At 37.5% G+C, this 15,141-nt stretch overlaps 1 protein-coding gene across 8 annotated transcripts in view; it reads right to left on the reverse strand.

Annotated features, from left to right (window-relative positions):
- MAPKAP1 (MAPK associated protein 1) overlaps positions 1-15,141 on the reverse strand; it is a 209,800-nt gene that overhangs the window by 185,987 nt on the left and 8,672 nt on the right. For 5 of the 8 annotated variants that reach the window (XM_074362228.1, XM_045517535.2, XM_045517538.2 and 2 more), the window contains exon 2: positions 4,426-4,495. The exons of the other annotated variants lie outside the window; for them this stretch is intronic. Coding sequence is in view for 1 of the 5 variants with exons in the window: in XM_045517538.2 (XP_045373494.1) it covers positions 4,426-4,428 (3 nt within the window). In the remaining 4 variants the exon portion in view is untranslated. The remainder of the gene's footprint in view (positions 1-4,425; positions 4,496-15,141) is intronic. 8 annotated transcript variants of the gene reach the window in all.

Here is a 15,141-nt window from a genome sequence, read left to right on the forward strand (position 1 = left end):
TCACCTTGGGACACTATCAACTTATTCCAATGCTTTTCAGAACCAACAGAATATGTTTTAAATCACTTTAAGAGTAGCCAATTATCTTATGAAGGTAGATTTGCTTTCTAAGACAAAGATATTCCAAATACAGGCAAAAACAACTTATTTTCTCTGACCAGTTGTGCAAAGATCAAAGATTTTTAAAACCTACTGTTGGCAGGGATTCAGAGACATGGGCACTCTCACGCACTAAGAGAGGGAATGAAAATTGGGACTTTTTAGAGGGTAATTTGGTACCATCTATAAAAGTGTAAAAGACTGAATACCCTTTGTCCAACCCCACTTCTAGGAATTGCTCTTAGGAAATAATTATGCAAAAATATTTATCTCAGGATTGTGTAACTGAAAATCTGAAATAACCTAAACACCCATCAATAATGCCTATGCCATGACACACACATACAGTGGAATACTACACAGTCATTAAAAATACATGGTAGAGAATGGGTAAACAAAATATGGTATATACAAACAATGGAAAGTTATTCAGCCTTAAAAAGGAAGGAAATTCTGAGACATGCTACAACATGGATAAACCCTGAGGACGTTATGCTAAATGAAATAAGCTAGTCACAAAAAGACAAATACTGTGTGACTCCACTTGTATGGGGTACCTAGAGTAGTCAGATTCACAGAGATAGAAAGAAGAATAGCAGTTGCCAGGGGCTGGAGGGAGGGAAGAATGGGAAGTGGTTAATAGGTATGTTTCAGTTTGGGGAGATGGAGCAGTTCTGGAAATGGATGATGTTGATGCCACACCAATGTGAATGTGCTTAACACCACTGAGCTGAACCCTTAAAAATGGTTAAAATGCTAAATTTTATGTTATACATATTTTACCACAATTTTAAAAATTTAAATCTTTTTAAAATGCCTGGGAAATGCCACATTAAACAAAATTAAATAGACTTTCTTAATGCTGTTTAATTATAGCACTTCTCAAAGTTCTTAAACTATTAATGTATATTGTGAATCTCCAAGAGTGAGGAATCCAGTAACACAATATATCCCAAATTCCAAATTTATTTTCCTCTAGGAACACTAAAACAAATCAGCATATAACAGAGTTTCACACATGGTTTTGAAATGCAGCTCTACACTTTTACAAATAGTGTTTCTTCAGGTCTTGAATGCCTTTCCTGAATGTCACCAATTCTTTGATTCTCTGAGATAGTCAGGTCCTTTTATATGCCTTTAGGCTATCAGATAAATAATAATTTCAGGTTCAAAGGAGAACTATTCCCCTAAGATGTCCTACTTTGCAGATTCTCCCTCTTTTTAACTCTATGTCCCTCAAGGCATAAAGCTTTGTTTTTACTAAAAATTCAAGCAAAAGGGACATTTATGTGGAGTGGGAGGATAGTAAGACACGTCCCAAAAGGACATGGCCACTTTTAATATATTGCGTGATCTCTTTTTATATTTCATTCATTCATTCAACAAATAATTATAAAGTTCCTACTATTTGAAAAGTGTGGTTCCAGGTGCAATTTGGAAGCTAGTATCACTTTACATAACCATTTGATTTGTGTTCATTAATGATCATTAACCTGCCTGTGGTAACTTGGAGCATACCCTAACAAGGGAATAAATTTTTAGTAGGTTTTAGTGGGTATCAAGTCTTAGAACAACTTTTATTTTTAATACTAACTTTATGCACATACACCCTCCAAACTTTATTTATATATTGTAATGTATTATAGAAAAACATAAGGTATGAACATAGTAAAAAAAAAAGTAGATGAAAAAAGTGACAAAGGGGAAGTAACTCAGGATAAATCCGAAAGTCAGTGCCTGCTATAAGATCGTATACATTTGCTACAGGTAGACTGCAGAATCCCAGAACCAAAACACAATTATAATAGCTAACCTTACCTTATTATAAAAGCTAGACTTGTCTTTTTTCTTTTTACAGCGATTAATTCATGTAATTCTCAAAATAAGCCTATAAGATAATTACCACTTTTATCCCCATTTTACAGATGAAAAAACTGAGGCACAGAAAGGTTAAGAAACCTGCCCAAAGCCAGACAGTGAATAAGTAATAGAACTAACAGTCAAATCCAAGAGCTTGGGATCTTAACCACTATACAGCCTCTCAAAACAAGGGGGAACAAAGAACTACAATAGCTATAATAAACATGATTTTTAAAAATCTCTTTGGTGAATTTCAGGGCCTAAGAGAAATTTCTCCTATGGGTCCTTGTGAAAGATGTAAGACAGTAAATGTGTTGTACAGCAGAGAGCCTTCCCTTCACTAATGCAACAAGACTTGTACAAGACCAAGAAATAAGCAGCACACTTATGACTGTTCAAAACTAAAAATCATAAAATTTTCCACATGAAGTAAATTCCAGATATCATCAACTAGTTAACCTGAAACCACAGAGGAAGTTTACTTTATATTTCCAATTAGGTCTAAGTATCTTTTTGAAAATCCCTAGAAATTCATGCAACTTCAGCTACAAAGTCCATACGTGAAATATTCTCTGTCTCTTTAAATAACCCCATCAGAAGCAAATGAGCTCTTCCTTATACTCCTCCACTCCATAAGGACCTGAGATCATAATATGACTTAAAATGCTCAAGTCCAGCCAATAGTTAAAGAGAAATTCTCCCTTCTGGACCTTCAAAACACTATACATTCATTTCCTTCTGCCAGACAGACTTCAAGCCCCCTCACCTGCAATCTGTGAAAACTTGTCTGAATAAGGAACAGCCTGAGGCTTCTCAAAGGCCTGCAAACTCCCAATCAAAAATTACTGCTACCCCATCAATGTGTCATATAAATGTTGGCATGTTAATTGTGTATTTATAAGATTGTTAATGGTTAGTTAATTTACCTCCCACACTATTATTGTACTTGAAATGATTTAACGTCTGCTGAGGGAGTTAACAACATGTAACAGCAGATGCGAGGTTTTTTTTTTTTTTTTTTTACCTTTCCACACTGTACCCCGACTTCATGCTATTAGCATTAGGCAAGTTGAACCTGATTCCTACATAGGAATCCTCAAGTGTTACAGAAGCATTCACATTTATTTTGCACAGCAAGAAATGATTACAAATTAGAAAAACAAAAGCCTTTTTATTATATACAATGCCTTCCATTTATAAAAACCAACAGACCCTGCTTTTTACTAAGATTTCAACATTCTTTGATCTAGTTAAAGTTTAGAATTTCTAATTCCTGGAATTAGAAAATAAGTGAAATGACCATTAAAATAAAATGCTAGTTTATTTATTTTAAATATCTTTTTCTAATTCTCTCCAATTTAAACTTTCATTTATTCTTTAGAACAGCTAAACTGAGCTCCCCCCCCCCTTGGGGATTAAAATCTTCTCCATGTGAATACACCTAATTTAATTAAATAGTAAACAATGAGACCCTCTATCTGAAGAGTTTACTTTTTCCTTTCACATTTTAATTTCTATACTCTGATTAAATGTATTTACTAGACTAAGTTACAGCAACAGAAAAGAAATACTGTGTCTTCTTTGGAATAACATGGGATTCATTCACTAAACATCATTGCGAGCTATGCACTGGGACTCCTACAAAAAAATTATATGAATACTGGCCTGCACCCTCCAGAGGCTTACAAACTTCAGCAGATGAGCTATGTCTTGTACATACATTACAGGAACATAAGGCAATATACTAACCATCAAATGAGACACTAAGACAGTATGTTTTCCAAGAGACAAGAAAGTTACAAAAGGCTTTAGGAAGGTAGGTCACATTTAAGGATGGCTAGGCTTTCATTAGGCAGAAATACAAGGAGAACAGTAATACACGACAAATACTGAGCCTTTTATTATTGGCTATACTTTTCATATAACAGCATATTTCATCCTTACTATCACCTCAGGAGGTAGGTATTAATATTATACTCATTTTATAGATTAAAAAAAATTAAGGCTTAAAAGTGTTATATAACTTGCCCAAGGTCACATGGTAGATTTTTTAATCGTTGCAGCTCCTCCAGTCCGAGATGTAGTCTATTTTCCCACCCCCTGAATCTGGGCTCCCTGGTAGTTTGCTTTGACCAACAGAATGTAGTGGAAATGATGTGGGACTTCTGAATCTTGGTCTCAAGAAACCTTGTAGTTTCTGCTGCAGCCTTCTTTGGACCATATTTGAATTATGGGAAGACATTTGAGATAAAAGATCACATGTAGAGATTCGGTCATTCCAGGTAATCTGATGCCATCCCCCTCCAACCCTGCTCCCATGAGTGAATGAGGCCATCTGGGACCAGCCAGTCTCTCAACAACCTACCAGGAGAGCCTATTAAACATCTCCTTTGGACAGAGGGACTGTGACCCTTGATTTTTCTTTCCTTGTACCACTACAAGGAACCTCTACCTGAAATGTCTTACCATCTGCCAAGACCCAATCAAAGGGAGCCTGGTACAGTATAGTGCCTCTCCAACTTGTCCACGGACACACCTAAAGGGCAAAGGAGAGTAACCATAAATCAGGGACAAGAGAACCTAGAGGAGACACCTAAAACAACACGCTATAAAAATTTACTTTTAGAAGTCATTCATATTTCGCATTCTATCCTATAATATACTGCACCTGTATTTGTTTTAATAGAAAAAATATTTTACTTTCAAATATAATCACTAAAATTGATAGTCCAGGAAGATGTGCCACGCTTAGTTTGTGGCTTCTAGGATCCACTGGCACGTACTGGGATTCTCATAATCCCAGTTTGAACAGTAAGGTCTACTGGAAAAGCACAGACTTTGGTGTCAGAAATACCTGATTTTGTGAAGATAAAATGACACTTATAGACAACTCAGATCTAAATTTTGCTCAATATATGTTTCCTATAACAAGTATGAAGAATTGTAACTAATAATAACACTAAACTATATAAAGTTCTAAGCACAAGTCAGACTAAAATCTCTATTATTATGCAGCTATTATAAGACAATCAGCATTTTCAAAGTGTTTTGAAATTATGTTTATTCATTATTTGAAATTACTGTTATTAGCAATAGTTATGAAACTTCAGACAACCTAAGCACCCACCACCTCCAAAATTCCAAAGCTGCCAACATGTCTGGATGTTACAAGAAATCTGCTAGTTTGGTGCAATGTAGCCCTAAATTATTTTTCCAATGGGTGTTGTCTTTCTGACATAACAGATTTGATTGACACTTGTGATAATAAACAAATAATTTTAGGTTTTACTTTAAGATTTCAAGTTAAAATGTTTACAGTTTTACCTAAAGAAATGAATAATGCCAAAGAAACAAGACTGCTTCTCAATATGAAATTACCATTATAAGAGCTGAAACTGTAACACTCAACTACTACCAAATATTCATTCACAGATTTCATTCATTTGGCAAATATTTATAAAGCACTTACTATGTGCCAGGCATCAGATACAACGCTGAGCAAAAAATTTACAAAGACTTGGCCACTGCCTTCATGGAGCTGAAAGCACATATGGTAGTCAAATTTTTAAAATGGCTCAAGAAATTCTTACCTCTTGGTATCCATGCCTCTGTGTTATGCCCTCCCCTTGAGTGTGGGTGGAACCTGACTTGCTTTCTAGCCAACAAAGTACAGCAAAGGTGATGGAAGTCACTCCATTACTTTGTTATGTAAGGCTTCATTCTAGGCAACTGGAGATGGAGATTTTAAGTCAGAGAGATTTTCCTGCTGGCCTTGAAGAAGCAAACAGCCATGCTATGGAACTTTACATGGTAAGGACCTGAGAGCCTCCAGGAGCCAACAGTGGTCCCAGTCTATAGGTAGCAAGGAAATGGGGACCTCAGTTATACAGCCACAAGGAAATGAATTCCACCAATAATCTGAGGGAGCTTGGAAAGAGATCTTTCCCTAATCGAGCTTCCAGATGAGGATGGGGCCCATTGACACCTTAATTTCATCCCTTTGAGACCCTCAGCAGGAAACCCAGCTGAAGCCAGGATTCCTGACTCACTGAGAGATAATAAATCTGTATTGTTTTAAGGCACTGAGTTTGTGGCAATCTGTTATGCAACAATAAAATGAAAATATACAGTGTAGGAAAACAGCGTAAACCTCTTTACCTTCACATACAACATTTAAGGCTCTCTACAACCCAGTTTCACTCTCCTGCCCCTTCTCCCAGCATGCAACTCTCAGGACTATTCTGAACATAATCCAGCCTTTGTTAATGATACTCCCTTTGTCTGAGATGTGCCCTTATCCTCCAATATAAACTTTATTTTTTTTGTAAGTTCAACTCAAACATTTCATCCTCTGTGAACTCTTCTCCAATTCCCAGGGTCCAAACTGTTTTAAAAGCACTTTACTTTAACCTTCAATACAGTTAGTTATATGAATATCGTGTTTAAGGACTTGCCAATTTCAATTTTTTTGACCCAGTTCTAGATTCAGAAATGTGGTTACTCTATTAAGGTATAAACAGCTTTCTCCCTTGATCATTTGGAAAGTTGCTGAAGACAGAAATCCCTAGACCCTCACCACAGTAATGCAGTGGTTCTAATGTGGTGGTTCTCAATTGGAAAGCAAATTTTGCTCCCCAGGGCAAGCATCTGGAGACATTTCTGGTTGTGACACTGTGGGGTGGGTGTTAGAATGTGAACTCTAGTGGGTAGATGCCAGGGATGCTGCTAAACATCTTACAATGCACAGGACAGCACTCACAACAAAGAATTATACCCCCCAGAATGTCAGCATCATTAATGCTGAGGTTGAGAAACCCTGCAGTGATGGGTTGTTTGAAGCCACTATATCTGTGGTAATTTCTAAGCCCCTTAGAATGGTTTCATTAATAACAAGATTAATACATATATATACAACTTTGCTACTAAAATCTAAGCTCAAATCTTTGAAAGAACTAAACAAAGTTCAAGTCCTAGTAGCTTTTCTGAAATCTCCTACCCTTAGGAGAACCAAAGCCCAAATTACTACAGTAAAGACAAGCTGTATTCATTCAAACTTGTTCGTTGATCTGAAGACTATCTTTCTTCACCTGGCTACTTCCTACTCATTCTTTGAATTCCAGCTCAATGGTCAGTTCTTCCAGGAAACCTCCCTAATGAACCCCACAGACCAGGTTAGCTGCTCCCTTGTGGCCCAATGCACTTCATCACTACTTCTACCAAATAATTAATCCAGCACATTGCCTGTTAGTTAGTAGTATGTGCTATGTGTTTGCTGAATTTATTCATTCAACAAATATTTATTGAATGCCTACTGTGTGCCAGGTACTGTTCTAGATGCAGAGAGTACAGCAGAAAACAAACCAGACAGAAAGTTCTACCCTCATGAAGTTCACATTCTAATGATGAAGATAAACAAAACAGAATTAAATTATACAATAAGTTAGAAACGCTATAGAGAAAATAGTGCAGAGAAGCGAAATAGGGCATGCTAGGTGGGTGAAGCCACTGTTGCAATTGTAGACAAAGTGGTCAAGGAATGCTTGACTGAGGTGACATTTGAGTTAACCCTTGAAGGAAGTGAGAGAACAAGCCATGTGGACTTTTGAGAGAAGCGCGTTGCCAAGCAGGGGGAGTATACCCAGCACTGATCAAGAAATAGCAAGGAGTCCAACAAGGGAGCAAGCAGTAAACAATGAGGTCTAGGAGAGCGGGTCATTCTGAGGACTTTGCTTTTATTCCAAGTAAAATGGAGGATTGTGAGCAGTGATATAATCTAACCCACATTTTAAAAGAACCTCTCTGGCTGCTATGTTAATGACTGAATGAATGAATGAACAAGTGAATCATACTTTTTAAAAAAAATAATAATCTGTATATATGTTGGTTTTCTCCTCTAAACTCTGAGCTCCTTAAGCACACTGACTATCTTATTCATCTCTGTGCTGCCAGTTTCTAGTACAAAGTGGCTGGCACCCACGAAGGGCTCAGTGTATAACAGACAAATGAATCTTTCTTGTTCCCAAAGGGTTGTGACATGATTTTCAAAAAAAAGAAAAAAAAAAAAGTCCTTTATCCATGGTGTTGGTTCAGTAGGTAGGTCTCCTGCTACAATCTAAGATTTATTTTCCTTTCATTGTCTCCTTGATGTTTGAAGTTTGCTTAAGCAAGTAGAATTCAGTAGAGTTGTTTCCATTTACCTAGCTCTCAGGTTAACCACATCATCAATTAAGGGAAGCAACATAGTTTACTGCAAGCACCACTCAGGAAACCTGAATTTCAGTTCTCTAATTACCAAGGACCTATTTACATGGTCTTGGACAAGTCACTTTAAACGTCTTTAAACCTGTTTTACACATAAGTCCATTTTTGCATCTGTTAAGTGAGAAGGGTGAATTCTAAGGGTCTTTTCAGCTCTCAAATTCTATTCCAATCACATGTGAGGAGGAGAAGGATGTAACTGGGAGTTTACCTAGAGTTCAACTGAAAAGTTTTGTGTGTAACTGGGAGTTTACCTACAGTTCCACTAAAAAGTTTTCTGTTTTTGCTTCATACTCTTTCGCTCAAAGGCCAGAAGAATTTCACTGCATGTTTTACTTGTATCACTGTATCACAGTTCAGACTTTAAGGATAGAGGTGCAAGGAATTTCTTTCATGAGAAAGAAGATTTTAACAGCATCTAGATTTTGGCAGCAATCCCTCTACAAAAGTAAACCACGTTGACTGATTTGAGTGGGCACTACCTCATCTTTTTTTTTCCCCAATGCTATTATGTATGGAAACTAGTTCCTAGAACTATAAGAGCTAAAGTTAGTAAATACAACTGGAATTTCAGATTATTGTCTCTAGCCTGCCGAGGGATTAGCTATGGGATGATTTCAAGTGAGTTAGATGCCTCTACCTCTATTCCCTCAGCAGCGAAATATGCATAATCTACGTCCTATTTATCCACCTCATAGAGACACTTACAAAAAGTAAAAAGCACTATTCAAATCCAACATGCAACATTATTGACTTTTCCTGTTCTAGCTACATCTGCTTGGAGGGAAAATAAGCTGCCACCTACCAAATTTATTCATTCAACTCCTAATGAATGAAGGACAGCATAAAATAATCTAAACTAGCCGATAATCCCCAAACTACTGTTATGTGACCTTGAAAGGTGCTTTGTACTTCCATTTGAATGAAGCTTTCATGGTGAGCAGGGTATAGCTCAATGGTAGAGCATGTGCTTAGCATGCATGAAGTCCTGGGTTCAATCCCCAGTACCTCCATAAAAAGCAAATAAATAAAACCTAATTACCCCCCACCAGAATTTAAAAGCAAAAAAATCTTAAATTAAAAAAAAATGACTGAAGCTTTTATAACCTCAATAAATGGTAACATTATTGTTATTAACAAAACTGCACTAACTTTGCCAGGTATTTTTTATAACCTTCTAAATTACTTTAAAAAAAAAATCACCAGATGGATCAAACATGAGGACAGAGCAGCAGGACTGGCTTCATTCTGCCTATAATGTTATACATTTAGGGTGGAAGTATTTCACAAAATACAATTTAAGTAGAATAATTAATTCTCTGGATTCCAGAAGGTTGCTTATTTATTTATTTATTTATTTTTAAATATTTTGGGGGGGAGGTAGGTTTATTTATGTTCTTTTTTAATTTTGGGGGGGTAATTAAGGTCTACTTATTTTTTGGAAAAGGTACTGGGGATTGAATCCAGGACCTCGTGCATGCTAAGCATGCGCTCTACCACTTGAGCTATACCCTCCCCCTATTTATGTATTTAAAATTTTTTCTTTTTACTGGAGGTACTAGGGTCTGAACCGAGGACCTTACGCATGCAAAGCATGCACTCTACCACTGAGTATATCCTCCCACTTGCTTATTTATTTAACAAGCCCTTATATCACTTACAAAACTGTCAGAGGTGGAGTCTATTCCTATTTATGTTTTATAAATCAGTAAACTGAGGCACAGACTTGCCCAAGAACACACAAGTAGTGAGAGGTACAACCAGGATAAAACCTAGTCAGCTTGGCTCCAGAATCCCTTCTTTGAACAATTATACGATGCTGCCTTGAATTTCCAGTTTAAGTCCATTTCATCACGCTCTTCTTAATCCTCTTCTTTCACTAGTCTAGATATGGGTCAGACTTACCTGTTCAAGAAATTCAAATATGAATACCTACCACATGCTGGGAGTTAAGAGTATAAAGTAATAAGTCATAGTCCCCATTATCAAGAGGCTTACAGTCTAGCAAGGGAGAAAAGACAAGTACATAAATGGTCACAATAAAGAATGAGAGCAATGCTAGAGGATTCTACATAACAAAGTACTATAGAAACACAAAGGAAATATCTAATTGAAACTGGATACTCAGACAAGGCTTCACAGATGACTTTGGTCAAGTTCAAGATAATGGAAGTAATCATTTCCAACTTAGTCACCTTAAGAATGAGGGCAGCGGGCAGGGTATAGCTCAGTGGCAGAATGCATGTTTAGCATGCATGAGGTCCTGGGTTCAATCCCCAGTATCTTTGTTTGAAAAAACCAACCAACCAACCAACCTAATTTCCCCCTCAAAAAACAAACAAACAAAAAAGAATGGGGGTGGGAGTGAACTGGCAACTAAATAGTCCATAATCCAGCTCCTTGTTCAAAAATGTTTAAAATAAAATGTGCTCCACACTTGTGCTATGAACTGCAGACTAATATCAAGCCATGCATAGGTTATTGCAGAAGCAGGGAGAGAGAGAATAACTAACCTTCAGAGTAGGGGACGCGGAGGGAATCAGGAAGGTGGGGAAAAGGTACATAGGAGAGACTAAGAGCAAGCAGTCAGGCATCAGACTGCCTGGATTCAAATCTGGTCTCAGTCACTCACTCATTGTGGGACCTAGGGAAAGTAACAACTTCTGTGTCCACTTCCTGATCTATAAATGGGACTAATTCTCGTGCCTATCTCACAGAATTGTTGTGAGGATTGAAAGAATTCATATATGTTATGTGTGTATAACAGCACTTGGCCCATGGTAAGCACTATACAAATGTTTACTAGTATTGTTAATGCTGTTATTCCCTGGTCTAAAATGCATCTTCAAAGATGAGTAGCTGGATGGCTAGGAGAAAGGTCAAAGAGACAAACTCATCTTTTTCTGCATGAGACAAGGCACTAAAATAAGAAACAACAGAATATGTATTTAGTAACTAAAACTACATGGAGTTCAAAGTTGCTGATTAGATTAGCATTTCAGAAAGACTGCTCTGGCAGCTGCATAGAAGATTAAGCTGATAAACAAGACACAAGATTAGTTATGAAGCTGTGACTAGAGCTCAGGGAAGAGATGATGAAATCCAAAGTAAGGCAGTAAAAGACAGGGCTATGAATTTAAGAAATAGTTTAAAATAGTTACTTAGGAGATAAAATTGGTAGAACCTGGTGACTGAGTGGATCTGGAAGGTTAAGGAAAAAGGGAAAGTTTATGGCTTGCATAATAGCACCAACAAATGAACTGTGGACTCAAAAGTAGGAACAGCTTAACAGGTAGAGTGGAAATGAAGAACTATGTTTCAGACACATTGCACCTGAGATGTCTATGGACCACCCAAACAGAGAACCAGCATGATGCAAACCTGACAGCCCAAGAGAAAGGTCTGAGCAAATCTGGGGGACAACATATAAGAGACACACGAAGGACAGGCAAACCTGAAGCCTAGGAGAAAGATCTAAGCCAAACTGGAAGACATCAACATATAAATGACAGATAAGGCCATGGATGTGAATGAGCTTACCCAGGGAGAATACGCAAGGAAAGAGCAATAACCTAGGGACAAAACCCAAGGAACAGCAATACAGTCTTTCCTCCTTATATACAGGTTCTGTATTTGCAGATTCAACCAACCGCAGATCGAATTTGGTTGGCTGGCCGAATCTACAGATTGGGACCTAGGATCTGGAAGGTCAACTGTACTATGCCATTCTATGTGAGAGACCTGAACATCTGTGAATTTTGGTATCTGCAGGGTCCTGGAACCAATACCGCATGGATACAAAAGGACGACTGTAGTTATAGGATAAGCCAAGAAAAAGAAACCCCAGAATCTCTGAAAATCAACTCAACCTTTGCCTAGATTCTAAAGTTAGAATCTATGCTATGGAAATTAAAAAAATTTATATAAGCAGTCACAGTTGTAACAGTCAGTATCCTTGGGGGATTGTTTCCGTGCAGATACTAAAATCCACGGATGCTCAAAGTCTCATAGTTGGCCCTCCCTCCTCTATAACTATGGTTCCGCATCCACAGATTCAACCAACTGCAGATCTTGTCATACTGTATTTATTGAAAAAAATCTGCATGCAAGTGGACCCAGTTCAAACCCATGTTGTTCAAGAATCAACTGTCTGGTACACATATGCTTGTAAAATAAATGTGGTTGAAGAGAGAAAACTGGAAATTTTCCCATTTATCAAAACAAAAGGGCTCATGGAACACCTCAGGTTGCTTCTAGCCCAGACCAGAGCAACACAGAGCCTGAAGAAGGCAGAAGCAGAAAGGCAGTAGACTTTATACTCTGCTGACCAGAATGTAAAACGGTGCAGCTGCTTTTGAAAACAATTCGGCAGTTCCTCAAAATGTTAAACAGAGTTATCGTCAAGACCTGACAATCCACTCCAAGTTATATATCTAACAGGACTGAAAACATATGTTCACACAAAAACTTGTACACGAACACTTACAGCAGTATTATTCATAATACCCAAAGAGTAGAAACAACCCAAACCTCTATCAACTGATGAATGGATAGGCAAAATGTGGTACTTCCATACAATGGAATATAAAGAAATGAAGTACTAGGGGGAGGACACAGCTCAGTGGTAAGAGTGTATACTTAGCATGTGCGAGGCCTTGGGTTCAATCCCCAGTACCCTCTTTAAAATAAAATAAATAAATCAATAAACCTAATTACCTCTCCCCTCTAAAAAAAAAAAACCTTAAAAATATATATGTAAAAGAAAGAAATGAAGTACTGATATATGCTACAATATGGATGAACCTAGACAACATTATGCTAAGTAAAAGAAGTCAGACACAAAAGGCCGCATATTGTGTGACTCCATTTATATGAAAGGTTCAGAATAGGCAAATCCATAGAGACAGAAAGTAGATTAATGGTTGCCAGTGGTTGGGGGAGGGAGGAATGAGGAGTGACTGACTGCTAATGGATATGGGGTTTCTTTTGGGGTTAAAAATCATTAAATTATACACTTTTAAAAGGGTGAATTTTATGATACATGAATTATATCTCTAGTTTTGAAAGGATGGGTTAAAAACATAGAAAGACTAGAATCCACACTACATCCTAGATTTCTTCTCCTTCAGGTGATTCCAACACAAGGATACCAATAAATCACTTAATTGAACAGTACTAACAATAGTAACCATAAAAATTTGTAAATAATTTGTAATACAAATTGATTACATCAAAGAGATATCAAATTCCTTGTAAAGATCAGATTCCAAGTTTTTTCCCTTGGGGAAAGGAGAACTTTCATATACATTCATGACCCCGTGTGGAGATAGCCAATCTATATCTCTAACCGAGGAAGATTAAAGCCTTGTGCCAGAAAACCCAGCAGAACTTCTGACTTTGCTGAAGCAAACACTCATACGCTGAGCAGCTTCTCCCATCACAGCACCAGACATTGCTTTCTTCCACACCAAAACTGGGCCTGGGAAGCCACAGGGTTAACACAATGCCTCTGTCAGCAACCTACTGAGCTACTGGCCCTTGAGGGGTAATTCTCTTCTTTACTTTGGAATAAACAAAGGGAGGGGCTACAAGAAGAAAGGCAACATGGCATGACAGACACTAAGGCTCTGCAGAGCCTGAGTGTGCCCCCAATTCCACCACACAGCAGCTGAGAAAACTGGGAAGTTCACAATTGCCCTAGACCTCAGTGACATTACCCCATATCTCACAAAGCTCCTGTCACAATGTAGGGCCCAACAGTGACATTCAAATATTAGTATTCTTCCCAATTCATCAAAGAGAAAAACTGGTTGTTAGTATTGTACATTTTGGGGTCATATTGGAAAATAACACTCATGGATCTCTTCCCTATGAGTTACTCAAACACATATTCTCATACTTAAAATTAGAAAACAAACAATGTCCATATTAAAATCCTTGACTCCTTTCTATGAAGCCTACCACCATTTAATTACAATCCTATGCATCCTCTTCTCTCTCCAGATTTCATTCACTTCTCTTTATCTCCATAACCCAATCCAAGCCACCTTCTCTCAGCTAGGCTATAGCAATTGTTTCCTAACTTGTCTTAGAATCCTTCAATAACTTCCCAAATTCTTTAATATAACTGAACTTGCTACCTCTGCAGCCCCATCTTCCACTATCCCCTTCTTTCTTTCTACTCCAGCCACACTCAACATAGTGTTCTTCAAGCCTCTGAACAAGCAGTTTTTTCTGTCCTTCCACCTGGCTCGAAAATCACTTTCTCCTTCACCCTTCAGATCCCAATTTAGACAGCACCTGCCCCAGGAAGGTGTGACTTTATCAAGACTGGAGTAGGTACTCCTCCATATTCGCCTTTACTCTCATTACTGTAACACTTCTCAAACTAGACTGTACTTTTCATTACTAAACTGCAAGTCCCACAGGGAGCTGGGTCCATGCCTGAAGTTTTCATTGCTCAACTCCCAGACATATGAGTAGTGCCCAATATATATTCAGCAAATACTGACTGAATAAATGAATGATCACAATCAAGAAAAAGCTTAACTGACTCAATGGAAGATTTTACATGTAATATTTTCTTCATAGAAAAATATTTTAAAATTCATTTTTAATTTTGAAGAAAATTACAGATGCAACCAAATGCAATTTTTTATAACAACTATGGGGAAAAAGACTTAAGCACATATGCACTTTCTACAATTTTAACAGCTAATACCAAATATAATCAAAAGGGCTAAACTACTACCTCCATGGACATAGTACTCCTCACACTGTTCAGTTTTAGGACTTGAATTTCCTTAAATGGAAAAAGCGGGAAAGGTACACATAATGCAAATTACAAACATTATAGTCTAATCATGCACTGGAGTAAAAATAAATAAAAATTTTTTTTGCCAGCCCCTCTAATCCCCATCTCGC

Source organism: Camelus bactrianus, chromosome 4, assembly GCF_048773025.1.
Source record: "Camelus bactrianus isolate YW-2024 breed Bactrian camel chromosome 4, ASM4877302v1, whole genome shotgun sequence".
NCBI lineage: Eukaryota > Metazoa > Chordata > Mammalia > Artiodactyla > Camelidae > Camelus > Camelus bactrianus.